At 38.6% G+C, this 22,060-nt stretch overlaps 1 protein-coding gene across 6 annotated transcripts in view; it reads right to left on the reverse strand.

Moving 5' to 3' along the window:
- Window positions 1-699: 699 nt before the first annotated feature.
- The window catches only part of LOC112051559 (protein N-terminal asparagine amidohydrolase), a 116,601-nt gene continuing 95,240 nt past the window's right edge, over window positions 700-22,060 (reverse strand). For 5 of the 6 annotated variants that reach the window (XM_052885717.1, XM_024090279.2, XM_052885715.1 and 2 more), the window contains 6 exons: window positions 9,983-10,176; window positions 9,191-9,256; window positions 7,999-8,181; window positions 5,043-5,260; window positions 4,201-4,362; window positions 700-3,467 (listed from right to left, as the gene is read on the reverse strand). In XM_052885717.1, the coding sequence (XP_052741677.1) occupies window positions 3,342-3,467; window positions 4,201-4,362; window positions 5,043-5,260; window positions 7,999-8,181; window positions 9,191-9,256; window positions 9,983-10,169 (942 nt within the window). In that variant the 5' untranslated portion in view covers window positions 10,170-10,176 and the 3' untranslated portion in view covers window positions 700-3,341. Of the gene's footprint in view, window positions 3,468-4,200; window positions 4,363-5,042; window positions 5,261-7,998; window positions 8,182-9,190; window positions 9,257-9,982; window positions 10,177-14,316; window positions 14,468-22,060 lie in introns of those variants that run through there. The other variant, XM_024090296.2, reaches the window with a different exon arrangement.

The raw sequence follows: 22,060 nt of genomic DNA on the forward strand, positions 1-22,060 counted from the left end.
ATAGAGTACATTGAATAATGTGTCAAACAAAAAAAAGATACCACAGAACAGAACAGAAAAACAAAACGTCAAAAACAACTGCTTATTTTACAAAGTGGATTTAATTTGCAGCTCGGAGTTAGTTAGTTTAGGTGTCGTGTAGATTGAACAAAATCGTGAAAAAATGGTTCAGTAAAGATTTCGGATAGCATAATTGTATATCTAAACAGTTGTCTATGGACTTCTCTGTCTACGTGGGAAGTTTCTAATAATAAATATGTTTTAAGTCGACACTTTTTTTAACGGTCCCAACTTCTTCATTATCGTTCTTTATTTTTTTAAGACATGAATATTAATATTATATTATTAATAAAGATAGTAGTTTTTAAATATTAGACAATACGAGCCAAAACACTATCAGCCATGGATGATCCTATAACTATATTGGAACTGTCATGACGTTACGTAAACACTAAACCTTAAAGCGTTCAAATAGTTTTTAATTTGTTAGGATACGGACAAACCATTACCACGGCGTCCGCGGTGGGGAGGTGGACGCCACGGTTTTACCTTAATGATATTGTATGTTGTTAAAAGTTTTTAGTCCCTGAGTAAGAGTGGAATGAGGTGACAGAGTTCTACTTACTCTAGCACGAATAACAGAATAGATATAGATAAATAATATAGAGGTTTGTGGGTTAGTTAAATAAAACATCTAACAAGTATTAAACTTTCAATATAATATTCATTATATTACATAAAACAATAACTAATAACGCCACTATAACGATTTTCGTCAATTACTATTATATTTACAGTAACATAATATATTGTCCCCAAAGCAATCTAGTCAGTATACTGTCCATTTTACATACACATAACCTTAAATGTATTAGAAATAGTCCTTGGAAAAAGTTCATTGTTGGTTTTATTTATAAATCATTTGCCGCATAATGCATTTTAGCGTTAAATAGTGAACTAATTCCATAGATGCACTGGAGAAACATGGGAATTATGACAGATGAGGGAATCTTTCCAACTTAATCGACAGACACCGCATTGTCATTTGCATTTATTATAGCATAGACAATTCACACAATAGTGATGTCTGCAACATTTTTTGGAATATCGATATTCCTAAAAGTAGTACCTTATTGAAGATCAATTTTTATAAATATTTTGAATTTGAAACGGAATACATAATTAAAAAATATTATATACAACAAGGTTAAAATCAATTATCATAACAAAAATATTAATTAAAATCGATATGTCAAAATATACAATTACCTTAAAACTACACGGTAAATAACATTCTAATGAATATTTACAGACAATGTCAATAGCTATTCTATTTTAGGGTAAAATGTGCGGAATAATGCCTTTCTTACAGATAGGCAATAATGCCTTAAGGGACAGCTGTGTTTTACTTACATACACAAGCTTGACCAAGGTTGTACACACAGGACGCATTTGTATGGCATTTGCTTTATACTAAAAACCATTAAACTAAACACAAATCATAGTACATAATATAGATGACACAATACTACGACTAAAAATTAAAAAAATAAACAAACAAAATCGAATATTTCAATTACTGATATTTAATAACTAATATAATAATGTTCCACAAAAGGAGCAAATGTCATACGATAATATGACACATAAATTATAAAATAACAAAAATATGATCTATCTCATGACCCTTTTTTAACGTTACATTTTGTCCATGAATTTTTATATCGCGTGCAGTGTAAGTTAAGTAGTTCAGAGAAAGTGTAGTGTTAGTTTTAATAGCAATGGCTTACACAAGTGTCTGGACTAAATTTATATGTATGAAATTAACGCTCTATAATTTTAACAAGTTTCTTGCAGCAAAAGGATAGAAGTATAATAAAGTCATTTCGTAATTTAGTTAGGATTTTTAAAATTAAATTAGCAACACATTCAATCCATCTTAATTAAATTATGGTTTTAGTTTAGAAATTAATTTACATGTGCAATTTAAATTCAAAATTAACTTGTACATTTCATAACAAATATGTAATCTTAAATATATCAATAGTATCTTTATAATCCTACACAATAACTTAAGGGTGGTCCAATAGGAAAATCATGACAAATATTTTGTCAGTAGTCACTGGGAATTGAATGGAGTTGAATAAATTATATTGATAATAATTATAATATACACAACACTAGAATAAACTAAACAGGAATATATTGCTGGTTGTCTAATTTTGCTGTTGTTAGTGACTTTTCTGATTATTATAGGATCTACTGAATATTCGTAAAGGCAAACCACGTGATTGAGTCTGGTCGCGCAGTACAGTTGGCCTAACATGAGGCTCACGACATAACTCTCGAAAGCAAAATGATGGAGTAACGCTATAGAACGATATTTCCGGTTCGGCGTTATTGGCAGACAGTATGTTTTCATTATGTATTTTTCAGTATAATTTCATTTTGTCTTCACAATGATAATATGTCGTGGGTAGCATAGAGCAAAATGAGCAGTCGTCAGGCGCATACATTTTTCATTTCATTACTGGAAAACCCAATACATATAATGAAGGCAATTGAAGAAAGAGTGATTCTTGTGCAATGAGGCGAAGCGGTCGTACAATAACCAGATTCATATTGAATAGATTAAGAAATGGGGGTAGAAAAAAGAAATTGCCTCTCGCTACCATCTGTCGTCACCTCTGTACTGAGTGGAGAAAGACCCAAGCATTTGGTTTGCCTAATGACTCCACGCCACAAGTCCCTCGGCTAAAACCTGAACTAAAATTAACAGCGCCTTAAGCTTCCAGTACACAATGGCTTGTGATGGGCCATGCTTTGCAATGCACAACTGTAGGCCACGATCACGTGGTGTTCACACGATGGCGCATGGCTCATTGTTGCCTGGTAAAGCACTTGCATGGACGTGGAAGCAATTACGGCCGCGGCTATTTATTTATATACTTATACTGCCTATAAGTACTATAAAAGTGTGCACCACAACAAATATATTTAAACAAAGGCGATGGTAGATGCTGACTATTCAACGTATAGGACGTAATATCTCTATCAGAGGTCTGCGGCGAACTAAGCAATGGGCGATTGTGTGAATCCACGATACGCCACGATTCCTTTGAAGTGTGCCTAAAAAATCCGACAACTTCCAGATTGTGCACCACGATCGACAATTGTCAGCCACTATGCACCATCACCCTCTGAACACAATGGCGTTTGCCCTTTACATAAATGACAATAAGACCGCCATTACCAAATCACAATAAGCGCCATTAAGACATTAGCGTCTACGGGACTTGTTGCGTGGCGCGGAGTATAGTGGCATCGTTCTCGGGGCTAGTCTAGAAGCGCACGGGCACCCAGCAGCCGGTTTGCTCGTCGCGCCGGTAGTAGTGCGGCCGGTTGTCCGGGAACACGGTTACCGCGGGGAACGGATGCTGCTGGATGAACTTCAGGGTTACACGGATCTGAAAACGCCAGATATGTTGTCGTTTAGTAACCATTTAACTGTCGAAAGTTATTGCAAGTTTTTGTTAATGGATTTCAAAATACGCCACAACAAATTGGCCAAAACCGATCATAGTCAATGTTAAGTGAGCCTGTTGACGATTGAACTTTTCGTCAAATCAAACGAGTTTGTCAAATAATTTGATAGTCTGCGGCTTTGTTTGAAGCGTTTCAATGAAAAGTCAAGGCCAGCTATACATGGGCACGGCATTATGCAGTTGCAGCTTAAGTCAGACAATCCTGACTGATTCATGCTGTTTACGTTACGTGAATTGCCTTAGAATCTAAGGCAATTCACGATCTAAGGCTTAGATCGTTTGACACGTTTGTTAAACATTACCGAGAAATAGTTTGACAAGCAATATTGTCAAACGTATATGATTGTTAACTCTTACTTAACTGTTAACTCTAACTTAGATTATTGATATTTGTTTAAATAAGTGAGTGATAGTGGTCAATGCAGTCATCCACGTCTCGCAGCTCGTATATGAGATACGATACACATGCCTGAATTTGTTGATATCACAAAGGCTCATACGTGATGCACAAAATGCGGCGCCTCGGCCGCCGGCGTGGTGCTAAGGTGCTGCAGTATGAAGTCGTCCGACTGGTCGAGCCACAAGTCCACGCCTATGTGATCGACCCGATACACAGCATGCCAGAATTAGTTGATATCACAATAAAGGCACATACGTGATGCACAAAATGCGGCGCTTCCACCGCCGGCGTGGTGCTGAGGTGTTGCAGTATGAAGTCGTCCGACTGGTCGAGCCACAGGTCCACGCCTCGCAGCGGCTCGTATGTGAATGGCCCGATGCGAAGCATGCCCACCGCGTTATCGTATATATCGAGAACCTGTAACATGTATCAAGGAATAAGAACTTTATAAATAGGTAAACTATTACTATATACATACTACTTGTATATGAGACTCCCCCACACAGTACAGAGATACGGGGGTTAACACGCAGTTATTTGATAGTTAGATCAGCTTAGAATACAGTACATATTGTAGGTAGGATAAGACTAAGTTAATCATTCATCATCATCAAGAAACTATAAAAATGTAGTTAGTAGTAGAAAAAAATGTGTGTTTATTTTATTTGAACTACGTTTTGACCTAAGTCTTCGCCGACGGGGATGAGGTACCCGATTGCTTACGTCGTTGCAACGACATTATTGCATGGTCAGAACAGATAGAGTAGGCCCATAAAACAATAAATTAAAGTCTCAATATTCCTTAAAGCTAAGGTTCGAGAGACTTTTAGCTAGAAGATCCTACGCCTAGCCAGCTTGCTCTATAAGCTGACGTAAGGATAACCTTACGTCTCTAGCTTATAGGGTTAAGCATAGGCTCTAGCCGACAATGCTGCTGTCACTCAGTTGTCCGGATTTGGGTCCCTAGCTATAAATAGAAGCAGCTGGGGAACCCTTGTTGAGGTTGCCAACGACGGTGTCTTGGGGCACTTCCGACCCTTGGCCCCTAACGCCTTATTTTACTTGTAACAGTCACAGGGCGTGATACAAGCACTCACTTGTCCAGAGTTGGGTCCGCCAGTGATGTTTCTCGCTCCGCGCAGGGGCAGCTCTGGCCCCTTGTCGGGGAAGGTTGCCGGGAAGAGGTCACCGGCTCGGATGTCCACACCGACGCCGGTGACGAGGGGTGCGGGCGACCCCCCGCCGAGCGCCGTGTTCAACTCGCAACAGCACGCGAGGGTTAAGTCTATCTCCTCCGTCAGACGATGGAATGATACTGCAATTAAAGATTAGTTTTCTTTATTTATTGTAGTAGCCGAGATAGCCCAGTGGATATGACTTCTGCCTTCGATTCCGGAGGGTGTGGGTTCGAATCCGGTCCAGGGCAGGGAGGTGCATACCTCCAACTTTTCAGTTATGTGCATTTTAAGAAATTAAATATCACGTGTCTCAAACGGTGAAGAGAATTTTCTTAATTCTTTGCGTGTGTAAAGTCTGCCAATCCGCTTTGGGCCAACGTGGTGGACTATTGGCCTAAGCCCTCTCATTCTGAGAGGAGACTTTAGCTCAGCAGTGAGCCGAAAATGGGTTGATAATGATGATTTTAGTAAGCAAAATCGTAGCTTTGTATTTCGTGAGTTGAGTTAATGACGTCGAATGAAACTATTACAACGTCAAGGAATTGCGACTATCATTCATCATCATAATCAGCCGATGGACCTCCAATGCTGCACACAGAGCTGCTCTTGTATGTACTTCCAAACATCATAGTTTCAACCCCTGGCATCCAGCGGTTGTAAACATACGAAAAATAAAAATAAAAAACATCTGCGATGACCAACCAGTACCAACCCGTACCAACCCGTATCCAACGTGGACATTAATGGATAAAAACCTTATTCCGCCTATACAAAAAAAATATAGAATTTCCTAGTCAAAAGTCAAAACTTCTGTGAATCCTTTTTGAACAAAATTTATGAAAAATAAAAATTTCGAAAACCAAGTACATATTATAAAATTAGTCTACCACAAAAAGGCAAGCGCCAGAAATCGTCACCAATTACGACTCATAAACAAGCAAACGACGCATTATTAATGCACTAATTGGTGTACCGGTACGCAACAACCACCCACGCTTCATTCCGCTAATATGTGCGACACCTATTTGGCAGTGTGACAATACCTACCTGCCCTGTTACGACCGGTGTGCGAACATTGGTCTGACCTTAGTATCATTTGTTTGAAATATGAGATAGTACGCTACTTTAAACTGCGTGTCAGTAATCAAAAACATTATCCGTTTGTGTATTAGCTGAGCTGTAGACTCCTTAATAGGACTGTAGCAGCGATAAGAGAGAGTTTAAAGGAACGCAGAAAGGCTATGAGAAAGTCGAGTCTTAGGGCTAGAAGAACGTTGGGGGATGGAACATCTCTGTCTCATGTGGGACTCGGACCTCATCTTGAAATGTGAGGGTCGATAAGGTTTGTGTCATCAATTCTGGCGCCCCCGTGACATTAATTAGATACAACAACAAATAAATTAAATACGGATATATGTATGTATGTATGCTTCTGAAATATTTCCACCCTGACCTGCTTATCTGCTATTGTTATGTCTGGCTGCTTTGGCTTAGGCTTGCTGGACGTGTTCCTACCATATTACGAAATGCGAATGGTTACCATCATATGGGCTGGTACTCCTTTCAACAACAAAAAATCGACTTCTTCAAACAAGATCACGGTGATCTTCATCACGTCAGCGAATAAAGATATCTTCATGATTGTAACATCCTAGTTTGAGTGTCGTTTCGCAAATTTACAACACCCATTTGGCACTGTGACAGATATCTGTGATGACTCAGATGGCCTTCGTATCTTTTGTATTTCGAGACGTTCAGTGGCCGATAGTATCTTTCACGTTACGGCTTCCAGCTGCTTGTTTCAATACTTGTGAGCTTGTTTCGAGCTACGGTTATATGTGACAAGGAACAGAGGTTAAAGGTCTTGATTTTGGCGCAAGATAATTTAAAAATATATATCTTTTAAGAAATAAAGTCGGTTGTTTTACAGTAACCATGTAATGTTATCTATTAGGTACTTTTTGGTCTGTCTAAGACGCGCACCACAACAGAAAGACAATAGTCGACCAATATACCTACCAAACAAAATAAAAGGCAAATGAAAAGGCGAAAAATTCACGGAGACTCTCATATTCTTTTTTCTCCTTTTATTTGGAGAACAAATCATCAATTGATCGTGGATACTGTGTTAGGAATAAACATGACAACGCGCGAGGAACGAACCTAAAAACTTGGATTTTAATTGCAGAGCTATTGATGTTGTAATCTACTATTACGTAGAGTTTGGAGTACTTTTCCATAACACGATCCTCAAGATAGTTATTGACCTACCAATGCATAAGTATAAGCAATATTTACAAAATCGAGTTTACTATACAATTAATGAATTTTTCAACGATAAATATGCTTGGAAGCCATTGATCAGCTTCCATTCCACCATTTCATAGTAATGAAAAGTAATGATTTTAACAGTCGAAATTAAAATAAAGTTTATGCATGCCTTTTAGCTATTAAGTCACCTGTACTTTTCCTTACCAGACGAATTGGTTGAGTATTTCTGAAGTTAGTTTTTTTTTTGGTTACCGTAAACGTACCCATCAATTTTAAGGGCTCATACGTGGTGGAGCTACTCAATATCGTACATGGTGTATTCCATGTGCGCCTATGTTCATTTACCACGGCCGGGTAAATCCAAAAATCCCCTCTGCGGCTCCCCTTTGTATGGTTAAATTCTTCTTTGTCGCTGCGCTCTTGACAGAGCGGTTGTAGTCTTTAAGACGTGTTGGAGGCAGATGTAATACGCCTCACGAGCATTCGCCACTTCCCCCTGTGTGTAGTGAGTCGTGTACATTCATGCAAGGACCGCCTACAGCAGATTTAATCTGGTCGGTCCATCGCATGGGTGACCTTCCTTCCTTCCTTCCATAATACTCACACATAATATTGGCGAACAGTTCGTCCGAGTATCTATGTGGGTCAGTGAACCCGCCGACCAGCTGCAACTCAAGCCTTCCCTCCGGATAGCCCACCGCTAGCTGCTGCACCCGCGCCACCATGGCGGCCGCTGCCTCCGCCGTGCCCGACCCATCCAGGTGACCTAGTGACACTGCCCCTGACCCTGGAATGTTAAATATGATTTTTAGGGTTCCGTAGTCAGCAATAAACACTTATACGAGTAGTTTGGTCATGTCCGTCTTTCCGTCTGCGGTTTAGCTCAGAAATTATTACCCACTAGAAATTTAGCATGAATATGAACATAAAAAAGCCGGCAAATTAGTAAAATAAAATCTTGAAAAATATTTTTCTTTTTAACTATAACAACTTCTAGTTTAGAGTATCCATACTAATATTATGAGTGTGTACTTCTTTTACGGCAAAACAGAACGACGAATTGACGTGATTTTTTAAGCGGAGATAGTTGAAAGGATGGAGTGACGTAGGCTACTTTTTTTTGTCGCCTTACGCCCCACTTTTCTAAAATGGGGGGTGGAAGTTTGTGTAGAACTTTTCGCAAATTTTCAAGGTAAAAAGTTAAAAATTGATATGCAGACTACGAGTATTTATAAAAACCGTGCATTTTTTTTACAAATGCGGACTTTTCGCAGTTTTCAAGGTAGGGTAGGGGTAGGGTAGGGATGGGTAGGAGTAGGATAGGGTATGGATAGGGAAGAAATGCACATAAGCCAAAGCGAAGCTTGACCGGGTCAGCTAGTTGGTAAGATATACAGCTAATCTAAGCTCATTTTCCTAAAAAATACAGACAATTTTGTTTGAATTTGTACATTAGTCTAAGTTTGGTACGCATACGGAAAAACTACTGAATACCTGAAATGAAAAAATGGTGTATTATGGTAACTCCCCATAACATATTCATAGTCTGGCAAGTTCGTTGATCACACTCCCATGATCTGCTGGCGACGGGGGGAAAGACTGCGCGGGTGTGAAATCATGCATGCGGGGAAGTGAGGTGCATCAGTCGTGGGTTTTTCATTCATTGCTACACGCCCCCCTGCCCGCGCGGACCATCGGGAGTGACGAACGAAGTTGCCAAGCTACAGTTTTAATATGTTTTACAAGGCTACATACGAGTAACGTAAAGTCGTTAAATAAATTACATAATAAATTACCTGAATGTCTGACAACGACTATAATACACGACGTGGCGTCATCTGACCCTATGATACTGACGTTTTCTGAAAAGAAAAAAAAATACGTGAAAAATTAACATTACATGTAAGTACAGCTTCATTGAGGGGCTTTCTTTTTTCATACAAATAATTAATTGACGAACCAAGCACCTTAATGGTAAGTCGAAGACTGCTGCCTATAAAATAGAGCAAAAATTCGCAGGGCATGCAAGGAACACACTACATAGTATTCCATAAGCTGATGTTTAAGGTAAGTGTATTATTCCTCACTCTACAAGCTGCTTTAATATGTAGTAGTTAGGTTTGACCTAAACCGATAAACAATCTAATATTATAAAGAGGTAAAGTGTGTGATGATGTGGGATGTAATATCAGGATCTTCTGAACTTTAGAAACTTCTTTTACTTATAGAAATCCACATTATTGATGTGTGTGTTATCTAAAGATAGGCGTCCACAAACCGCATTGTAAGCGTCCGATTACGTGCCTGTACTTACACCAGAGACGTTCAGCCCGAACTACGTTGTTTGGCAGTAGTACTCTGAATGAACTTTATCACAGAAAGCACTTCCACTACTAATAATCTACACTAATATTATAAAGCTGAAGAGTTTGTTTGTTTGTTTGTTTGATTGAACGCGCTAATCTCAGGAACTACTGGTTCGATTTGAAAAATTCTTTCAGTGTTAGATAGCCCATTTATATATTATCCCCGTATTCCTACGGGAACGGGAACCACGCGAGCGTCAGCTAGTATATCATCATACTCACTGTCATGAGGCACCACCTGCGCCAGCTCCCTCTGCGCCACGTACAGCAGGCCGGCGGGCCCGACGACGCGCGCCGCCGCCGCCAGCAGCTGCGCAGCCGCGTCTCTGTAGCCGGGGTGCGCCGCCAGGAGCGCTCGCACCGACGTCGGACACTCGTCCACGAGGACTCCGTTCAGCACTACCACCATGCTGAATCTGCAACAATCAATTGATATATCAAAACCTCATAAGCCTCGAAAAGGGCTGAAAAAACATAACCGGGGGAACAAGATCCCCTGCCCTTACTCGGACAATAAGGAGGTTCGCCTCAAGGTCCGTACTATCCGATCCCCGGGAGGCCATCTACCACACATCAAAGAGGAAAGGCGAAAGTACCTTATCTTTTCAATAATATGTATAGACTGATTCTTGGTACCAAATATTTAAAAATAAATTCCAATTTCTAAAGCATAAGAATGCAACGTAACCAAGGGAGCGAAAAGGTTTTGCTGATAGAATGCTGGCAAAGGAACAAAGAAGATCGAATTCCCTTGTGAGACTTGATGCGTGGGCTTACTGCAGATTATTCCGAAGCCTGTCTTTCTGTGGTTACAATTTACTCCTTCATCTACGTCCATAGATGAAGGAGTAATTCTAGAGTCCATAGAGAAAGAGGCTGTATTTTGAACAAGTTAGCTAAGAGACTACGCAGTACGCATTACAATTTACAAGCTACTCTTACTTTCAGATTGAACAGCGATGTGTCTATGTGTTGTGCAATTCATATTATGTAACTCCATCAGCTATCAGCTCGTCACACAAATATTTTTCAGTTGTAGAAGCCGAACCTCACCTGGCCGGGTCTAACATTAATGGACGTATTACTTGCATGTCTTGCTAAATATTTACGCATGTCTATCCCGTTAGCATCTAAAAATAATATGTATACCTGACCTGACCTTTAGCGTTTTCTATGTTCTGCGACCATAACTAAGAACAAAGTCATACAATGTTTAGTTTGGTATGAAGGAAATCTTCATGTCCTTACAAGTTTTGTTGTTTTTGTTAGAATTCCAGGCGCCGTGCATGGCTGATGGCATAATATGCAAATGTACATGCCGGCATCGGTGTAAAATACATGAAAATACACTGTGACACTCGGGTGACCCGGCGCCATTTTGAATATGTTTATGCGACCATTGTGTTTGGGTTTGGTCGTACATTTTTTTCCATTACATTTTGAATAATAATTGTTCAACTAATTATTGTTACTACTGTTTTTGTAAGTGACGTCTGATGTTACTTTATGATGCAATACCTAAGATTATTAGGATTTTATTTGTAAGTATTCTCGTGAAGATTTAGTATCTTTAACACTTAGTTTCTAGGTGTTAAAAACTAGTAAGTACTCGTATAGTGTAATTACAGCTTTGAAGATTAATCAGTAATGAAAAAGTTGCAGCAAGTGAAAAATCCGAGTAATAGGTAATATCAATCAATGTAAAACCGATTTACCTAAGTCAAGCTACAAGAAATTACAGTTAAATTGTCTTGTGCCTATGTAATTATTTTAAACAGTAGGTATTATTTCATCATCAACTGCAAATAACACCTTCCACCACAATATTAACACCACAACCGCCCAGTATATGGGTAAGTTAAACCGAAAACATCAACTAAACTTAAGTTTTGACGGCCTCCGTGGCGCAGTCGTATGCGCAGTGGATTTACAAGAAGGAGGTCCTGGGTTCGATCCACGGCAGAGCCGATTGAGGTTTTCTTAATAGGTCCAGGTCTACTCTACCAGCAGACTTAACGCCAAGCTATTTAGCGTTCCGTTACGATGTCGTGTAGAAACCGAAAGGGGTGTTCATTTTCATCCTCCTCCTAACAAGTTGGCCCGCTTCCATCTTAGATTGCATCATCATTTACCATCAGGTGAGATTGTGTCAAAGGCTAACTTTTACAGAATATAAAAAAAGCTGACTACGCTAAATACCCCAAACTTGGCACAACGTATAAGCACTAAATCATTAATTCGTTAAATTTTAAATAAGTTATTTTGTAGTAAACCTTATTAATTAAACAGCAGAGTATATCACAACTCACAAGTCCACAATTAAGTAAGGCTGCGAGCTGGCGAGGCACTTCAAGATCAATACAATCAAAAGAGTTACCTACAACGCTAGTGCTAGTACCGTCCCACAACCTTGCACAAACAAGAGGTGATTAATGACTTACACCGTATACCTGCCTAACGATTGAGATGCCATTACAAAAACTCATTTTTATAAATGCCGATAGCGCAACACGACGGATCGTATGAGCTTAAAATATTTTCTCTCCATGCGGATAGGAGACTTTTTTTAAATAAATACACTTAAACAATACACTATCTAGCCCCAAAGTAAGCATACAGAGTAGCTTGTGTTATGGGTATTAAGGTAGTTGATATTATAATATTTATATACTACATATAAATACTTATATAACGTATTTAAATACACACAGACACTGGAAAAAAACTCATGCTCATCACACAATTTCCAGTTGTGGGAATCGGCCGTGGATGCAGAAAGCAGGGTTACTACCCACTGCGCTACGCGGCCGTCGATTTCTTATTTCTTTGAGACTAACAAGGGCGAGTTGAGAGTGGAATTATTGGAAGGCCAAGGCAAATATGCTCCAAATCCACGACATTCTCAATAATGTCAATGGCGCTAACATGCGACGAACGAGATAATCTCGTGAAAAAAAATAGAAAACAGAAACCCAGTCTCCATAAAAACTCGGGCCTAAATTATACCTTCCTTAACCCTACATCCTGGTGATCACTGGCAAAGTGGAAGGAAAGAGACCTCGAGGACGTAGCCCGATTCGAATACGACGCAAGGAGGAGGAACCCTACACCCACTAGTCCCAAGTCCTCGACTTTGCTCGGACTTTTCTCTCTGCCACGCGATGGACCCGGCACCCGCACGGTGAATCTATGGATTGCAAAAATATTCGTCTCGTCTCTGTAAGAGCTGAAAATTGGCCATAAATTAGGAGAATTAATTAGAGCTCATGAGGCCAATTTTCAAAGAAATATATATTTGCCTAGTTAAATTACTCGTTATAAGTGGGCAATAATTCGTATACCTTAAAATTGCTATATCCGTGTGTAACTGACAGGCGACAGTTTTTAAAAGGATTTGACACTAAATTGACATAAAAATAAGATTACAGCCAGCGTTTGCAAAGACAACTAATCAGTGAAATGCGTATTTCACTGATTGACAGTTGTCTTTGCAACGTTTTATATATTCTCTGTGATGCGTATCACAGAGAATAAATCACTACGATCGATGTGAAAATAATGAAATCAGCTTATTTCTCTGTGGGCGAATATTATATCGGCTAAGATTCTAATGGAAGTAAGTAATCTACTAAAATATACAAGACTTTTAAATAAAAAAAACGTTACGACACGACATCTCAACGTAATAATAGTCGCAACTTAATGATCGTACGATGTAAAGGCGGTTTTAGTCATACACACATCAAAAATCCTATTCAATCACATAGGGAATTTATCTCAGACAATTTGACTGATAAAATTACCGTAACAATTGACTAATACGACGCCTCATTTATTATCTTCGAAATGAATCTCTGACGATTCTATGAAGCGGTAATGCATCATGGCTATAGCGATGCATATTATATTCGTAAGAGTAACGGAATTGATAAAAAGAAAGAAAAATTCAAGCAGGTATAATCTCCGAAACTACCAAACGTATTTGAATTCAGTTTTCATTCAAAATTCAATCGTTTTAATTTACAATTTGCTCAGTTTACAAGTACTTTTGAAACATCAGTTATGTTATAAGATAATGGTGATAGTTAAAGTTAAAACTTAAAAGTTACGAGTTCTTAAAATGCGCATTAGTCTAAAATATACGTAACCTAACAGGTGTATTTTCACTTAGATTGTATTATTACAAAATAATAATCAGAGACCTGGGTTGCGGGTTTTTAGAAAATTTACGGTTTTTAATTTTTCGTCTATGTATACAATTGCAAAAATATTTTTTTTTTTTAATATTTACCATATATTTTTAAATATAACTAATATTCCCATTCCCCTCCAACTAGTCAGGAAAGACTACTAGGAGTGTGTGCGATCAACGGGGTGGGGATCGAACCACCGCCCCTCGGTGATGAATCCGACCGCTCTTACCGTTGAGCTATTGAGGCTCTAAATTAGTTCATTAAATAGAGATTCTATAACTAATAGAAATACATGCAGTAGTTCGATATTTCAATAGTCCATTATTAATAATAATAAATCATAACACATGCTTATGTACCCACATCAAAAAATAAACGCTGATGTCACAGCATGCGCAAAATTCCAATATAATTTACACAGCACACAAATCAGTAATAATACAGCACTGAACGCAAAGAGTTTTTATTAAAAACTTTTATTAATAACAGGAAGCACACACGTATCTACGGTGGGCGTGCTTAAAGACGGGCAACGACTGAGGAGGACCGCCGTCCATTTAATAGGTTATCTTACCCAACATGCCAACATCAAACACAATTTAATGTCAGCTGTTGCTGACTAGTTCGTGTGTGTGTATTGGCGTATTGGTGCATCGTAAGTCGTAACCAACTTGTTATCCGTAAACTTCGTATTAAAATTCGTAAGTGCGTGAAGAATTTTCCAATAATTAAAATTTGATATTTGCGAAGCTAATGTAATGTGTAATGAAACGATGTTATAACCCGTGCGCATTAACTTGACACCTGGCTACCAAACACATTCATACAAACACAGTACAAACATCATTCGAGCCAGGTGTCAAGTTAAACCGCACGAGCTGTATGTTTGTAATGATGCAACGAGTTCTTAGTAATAAATGAGTTTCTATTGATGTCTGCAAGTGTGTTATACTCAGGATGTGTGATCAAACGAAAAGGGGATTTGCAAGCACTTTATACGTCAATTTTGACTATTTTTAGAGACGATATGTCTATCCACCGGTTCGGAAGACGGTTTCGCACCGAAAATATCCTGATAGGAAATTAACACTAATAATCATAATTACGTAAAATTATTTTATTATTTTATTATATTACTTCTAAATCTTGTGTGAAGAAAAAAGTCAATCCAATTTCATCCAAGAGTCTTTGTCGGTAATAAATCTTTTTATAGAAATCTTATGTATAGACGTTTCTCAATATCGAACTTGAAGTTCAAGCTACTTGATCATAATTGTGATTTTTATTTGTACACATACATGCTCTTGAGTTGATTAACATAATACATTAATACGGGCCTTAAATAAGTCTGTCTGCGCGTCTGTAGACGGCTTACGTAGGTTATCGTAACCGACATGGGCGCGAGTTGGCTTGTTATTGTTATGATAATGCTTATTATGTTGGAAATACTGCTCCGATAGTGTCTCTATCGTGCAATAAGCAATTAAGAAATATACCGTCCACTTCGACACATCGCTGCACTTATAAAACGCAACTCGTCTTATACTATTACTAGCTGAAGCCGCGCGGCTTTACCCGCGTAGTTCCCGTTGCCGTAGGAATACGGGGATGATATATTGCCTTCCTCGATAAATGTGCTATGTAACACTGAAAGAATTTTTTAAATCGGACCAGTAGTTCCTGAGATTAGCTCGGTTAATCAAACAAACAAACAAACTCTTCAGCTTTATAATATTATTAGTATAGATATCCATTGAAAATATATGGCGATGCTTTTGCGCAAAAACCGCCACAGTGGTCCCGTATGGAGCCTACGACACTTACTCACACTCACACACTCACACACTCACTTACAGAAAAAAAAATGAAAATATATCAGGAAAACACCACAACATAACAATTATGAATGTCGAATATTTGTTGCCCATTCTTCGTCATGGAAGCTTTCTGTCAATTGTCTATGGACCACTTTCTGACGTTGCAAATACGTAAACGGAACTATACTTACGTACGAATACGTTAAGTTTACCTACGTAACGTTTAGTCGCCATCTAACGGTAAAATCGCAACGAATTAAACATAATGACGACGTATATAATATTCTGTCATCGTATAATATTGCCCTGAGTAGATTGGCCCAAAGTCTCTCTCTTTAAATTTATCTTTATATTTATCTCGATCTTTAACAAAACCAAAATCCAATTATGAATCACGCGAGTTTACACCCTTAATTCATTAATTGTATGAACAGTAGATAGAGCTAAAAAGTACTAGTTCAGAGCAAACACGAATATGCGTTAGCGTTTATAAGTGCGTTTCCGACTTTATAATGGCACTTAATAACAAATGAGCGAGGCGAATGTCGCCCGTTGCAGATAATGGGTCGCCTCTTCCTAGAAACTGTTTTAATGACTCGACGATTGTGCAAATTGAATTGTTATTTTTTTTTTCAATCTCAATCAGATTATAAATTAAATCTGCATTACTACACGTGCCGCTCTCAGCTTTATACAAAGAGAATATTTTGTATGTTGGTCGGAAGTACTCTAGTACCTACGAGTTTGTCAAAATCTTACGCAAAACTTCATCAGTTGTCTATTTACTTATTTGTCTACGATATTACTATATGTTTGTCTTTCTAAATTTAATCCGTTTTTCAAGTGTCCGCTGGCGTATGATTGAATTGTAATTTGGCATTCAACCTTGGTGCAAATACGATAAAATGGATCATGAATAACACATTTATTTTGATATTTCTTGTGAATTCATTGCAATGCAGATACGAGTGTGTAAGTACTTTTATTCATACTTTTATGTACACATAACGGGCACTTCTTTTTCTGTAGACCTAAGATGCGTCAGATACATATGTCGTGAAGAGAAAAGGACATTGATGACCAACAGTGGCGGTTTCGTAGCTCTCTCTTCCGTTTCGATGGGACGAAAAGAGAGCCTTAATTTGAATGAAAAAGGAAAATATGTCCTTTTTCTCTATAAAAAAACGATCGTTACATCCCCACCATCACCTTCACCAATCTGTTTAATGGATATAAAATTTAGTAAGTACATGAAAAAATATGTTGCGTATAGGTTGCCTTACAAACTCCTGGCCAAACTACCTTTAATGATAATTAATATTAATAATGGTTCGCAATATATTTTTAACTTTTTTAACGTCTTAAATATGATATAAAACACTTGTCATCCAATAAACATATGTGGTGAAGGGTGAAGGTCGTTTCTAATACCGATCTCAGACTTTTAAGAGATATCTGGAGGCGCACATCCTAGGTTGACGCTTGATATTTTTTTTTCAATCCAATTTAGATACACCGAGTACGTAATATTCCAAAGTAAATAAGGATTAAACTTTAACCAAAAAAAAAAGAAAACAAACACAAATTGTTGAAAAAAAGGGGGAGCTTCAGAACACACGACTGAAGTAAATCTTCTTTATTTTTTTTTTCATGTTGAGTAAGTGCCGGGGTTTGGGCGAGCGCTTGAAATAAAGATAGAGGACGGAACGACTCTCTAAGAGCGTCTCCTATGAGACCTCGGCTTAGGGGGCCATTCGGGAGGGTGTAACCGTGACCTGAGTGAATCAGTCCGGACGCCCCCAAAATTGTGAGTTATAAATAAAACCCACTCCCGGGTGACGTTAGATATCGGGGACCTCGTCTTCGCCGGCGAAGACGCTGTGTTGCTTGTGATTGTGTTGCGCGGGAAGCATTGTCGGTCGTCATGTCACCGTCTGGATCGTAAAGGCTCTTCTTTAGCTCTCCATCTCAATGTACGTTCGCCTCGCCCGATTTCACAAAGAAGTTTTATATCAAAATAAAAAAATATTTAAGAGCTACGAACTCAATTAGTCTCGAACTTATCCCATTAATAAGTGCGCCTGAACTCCGATGATACAAGGGTCGGCGGATCAAAGCCGCGCGCCCACTAATTGGGCCTAATTGACGGACGGCGCGTGCGGCGGTGCAGTCTAACTAGATTACATATCAGAACGAACTGAATCAATGAGATTTGGAGCAACAGGGCTTTCAGATAATAGGTTTGTTCACACCACTTTAGACTGAATGTGGTCTAATATTATAGACCTTCAATAACAACCTACCTTTTTTATTTTTTTTTATTCTTTATAAGTTAGCCCTTGACTACAATCTCACCTGATGATAAGTGATGATACATCATCAGGTGAGATTGTAGTCAAGGGTCTTAGATGAAAGCTGGCTGACTTGTTAGGAGGAGGATGAAAATCCACACCCCTTTCGGTTTCTACACGGCATCGTACCGGAACACTAAATCGCTTGGCGGTACGTCTTTGCCGGTAGGGTGGTAACTAGCCACGGCCGGAGCCTCCCACCAGCCTGGACCAATTAAGAAAATCTCAATCTGCCCAGCCGGGGATGGAACCCAGGACCTACGTTTTGTAAATCCAGCGCGCATACCTCTGCGCCACGGAGGCCGTCAAAAACTTAGCCCTCATTCGGACGAGAGGTATTTTAAAGAACTAATAAAGCGTGAACATACACATGGGAATGCATTTGTTGTAGTTGAGCTTTTTTAAGGTCCGTTAAAAAAATTTAGTGTAAATGAGGGCTTAATGTGAGAGAAGAAAAATAATTGGGGTGTTTCACACGTAAACGAAGGTTTACTCATTTAGGCAGATCACAAATATTTGCCATTTCTTTTGGAAATAATGGTCATATTTGATGAGTTTTTCCATTCCCCACCAATTAGTCGGAAAGTTTAAACTGTTAGGAGTGGGTATAACAATAGTCCTGCGAACAGGGATCGAACCTATGACCTCTAGCTGTCGAGTTGTCCTTTACTTTAACCCACCCAGGTTATACAGTTGCAAAATAAAACCGATGTATTCCTGCTTACGAACACGGATATTTTTAGGAAATAATCCCAAAATATCAGAAACTTTATGGCCATTTCCTCGAGCCGAAGTAAAAATTTAAGATCTACAGAGTTTTCCGTACCTTTGAAAAAGAAAATAGTAAATTATATACCTAAATTTATTCGTTCCATCATCTATCAAATCTAGTAAGTCCCCGTGAAACTCAAGTAAATATACATTTACAATCATGGACTCTCCTGCCATAAGACATGATGAGGCTGTTTTATTATTTAACTGCAGGTGGTGACGTCAAGCCCATCAACAAATCTCGAAAATTATAAACTACACATGATATTGTACTTTTCGAAATCAAACCCATAGTCCGAGCAAGTTATTCTGAGCCATAAATCGAACCCGTAGATACTACCTATTAAAAAACATACCAGAATGATTTGTAGATAGACAGTGGTAGATACTTAATCTCGGATCTTTTACGTCATTCGTATAAATAATTCACGTTTCTGTGTTTTCTGAAACATCAATTTATGTGGTTGACGTCTCTTTAGACATATTTTCACACCGGAAAACCGCAATCAAACCGCATGCGCGCGCGATATAATAGTGTGTGAAATATACCAACTGGTTGTCGTGTTCACAACTAGATGAGGAATATCCCTTTTAACACGTTCGCTGCAGTACGAGGTCAATTGACCTCGTACACATAGCGTCTTCAAGAGTTACGAGGTCGATCGACCTCGTTATCAGATTACAAAGTTTTAGTATAAGGTCAAAAAACCTCGAGGAAAGGACAGAAAAATCAGTGCCTGAGCGAACGTGTTAAACGACTCCAAGTCAAGTAGGAAGCTAAAGGTAATTTTTAAATTATGTATTACGTTTTATTTTAATTTCTTATAGCGACCGTTTATATTACATTGCGTTAGTTTCACTAAGCCACCTTCAGATGGGAAAACAGCGACAGAGCTACAGATTGAAGGCAGAAATTGTCAATGAAGGCGACTTACGACGTGGTACAACTTTAATAAAACTTGCACTGCTTTTATTGACAGTATTAAAGCGTGTGCGGGGGACCATGTCATTGCTACACCCCTGACGTTGCAATGAATCGGATGTGGCAGTTATTGAATAATAATAATTGGTGCACAGTCCACACGGCGCGGTCGGGCGTCACGATGGAGATGGTATCTCGCGAGCGTGCCGCATCCATCAGGGACGGATGGCCGCTATCTCTCCTCGCATCGCGTACCTAAGATAACCATTGTCTTACCGGGGCCGATAATATCGGCGAAATTTGTGCTCTCCAAAAAGTTACACGGTATAAGCATAAGAGAAGACGTGTGGCAGGATCCAGAAACATGAATATCATCAACTAAGATGCATAATCCGTGTGGCGAATGGTTTTTCTCTTTGTTTTCCTTTACTTGATCTCTTGGATATCAGTCTGCGATCAACTGTGTTAGTATGGACAAATTGTTTTTTGTAGGATATTCGTGGACGAAGGAGCGGTGATCTGCTACTAACAATTTAGCAACTAAAGAAACTAAGTAGACCCCTGGGCAAGTACTTTGCCGGAAAATAACATTGCTTATTTTTTATTCCTTTTACCATGACTCAAAGCAAACTATAGCCACTGACTTCATTAACGATTTTTCATGTTTGTATCTTGACCATCTGGTTAAGTTTTGTGGTGTAACCACAAAACATAACCAGAAGGTCAGATAACGCTGCTTACAGCTCAAGAGCCTCGTCGCGAATTTAAGTATAACCATTGTTTTACTTGATAAATTTTGAAAGTACAACTAAGCAGCTAAAATAAATTAACGAGACGTACCTCTATATTTAATCCTGACCCACTGGTCAAGTACCTTGTCGGTAGAGAAGGTTACTTATAGCGACTCTCTTTAGAGCCATGTCTCGTACCAAACTATAACCATTGTCTTACTGGGCGATTATATCGGCGAAATTTGTGCTCGCCTCCGTCGTTTGTGTCTCACCGCAAATGAGACGGGTAATGGGCGACGCGACGGCGCATAAAACGCGCCTTTTATGCGCCGTCTGCTTAACTTTTGCTTAGTCATTAAGCCGTGGGAAACATTCAGCACTATCAGTTTTCGGAGAGATTTGGCTATCGAAAAATATATTCACCCACCTATCCTTACTAATATTGTAATTAAAAAGTGTATCTGTTTTTTTGTTACGCTTTTACTCTTTAACTAGTCAATCTATTGTCTTAATCAGTTTAGTAGTCAAAGCCTGAAAATTTGGATGTAGACGTTAGGGGTCCAGGAGCGAACATAAGCTAGCTTTCATAAAAGAAATGTTTCTGGAGTACTGAAAAAACACTGCTTCATCCTTAAGAAGCCGCAGATAATAAAGCTAGTAAGTGTATTATTCTATAGTCTACGAGTATAATAGACAATAGCTAATAGAGTCTTAAAGCTTAAATGAACGTGCAAAAAGCTTGAAAAAAAAGGAACCAACAAATTTCATGTATTTACTGGCAAAACCCCGATTTTTTCCGGTTTGTCGTGCATTGATTGACAATAATCATAATTCTGTCTAAGAATAGACAGAAGAAGAAACAAAAACAAAGAAGTTGAATAGAAGAGAATGACAAGGAGAAGAAGAAGGACAAGGAGATGATGAGTCATAATTCAGTCACAATCGGTGATAATGGATGACTTTCCATACGTCATCAGTAATCATTATTTAATTCGATAAGTCATAAAGCCACAAGAAGTATGAATAATTCTTATCAATCGCATCGATAAACTGTACATCGATGTCAGCATTGATTTAACGAATACGAAGCGAAGAGACAAATAGAACCATTATTCAATTACAAATACGATACGTCAGATACGATTGTCATTTGACCGGCAGTGACCGCAAGCTACCCTCGGTCAATTTAATATGAAGAATATGGTCGATGATATTATATAATGTGCCACGTGTTCTAATTGTTATGTAATTCGTTGATTTTCATGTTAACCAAATTAAAAATAAAATTAATTTATGAGTTACATCAATGTTGTGTCAACTGTTTGTTTAGTTTTTAAACAAACAACTGATACTTTAGACACCGAAAACTATTTCAGTCTCATGTGTGTTAGCTGGTATGGATAATGAGGAGTCCAAGAGTCGAGTCCCTGGTCAGACAAACAAAACAAATTATTTAAATAGCAACCTGGAGTTAGACCCCTCACAGACCACGTAGATTAGTCGTTCTTGCGCCTG

Source organism: Bicyclus anynana, chromosome 15 (genome assembly GCF_947172395.1).
Source record: "Bicyclus anynana chromosome 15, ilBicAnyn1.1, whole genome shotgun sequence".
Lineage (NCBI taxonomy): Eukaryota > Metazoa > Arthropoda > Insecta > Lepidoptera > Nymphalidae > Bicyclus > Bicyclus anynana.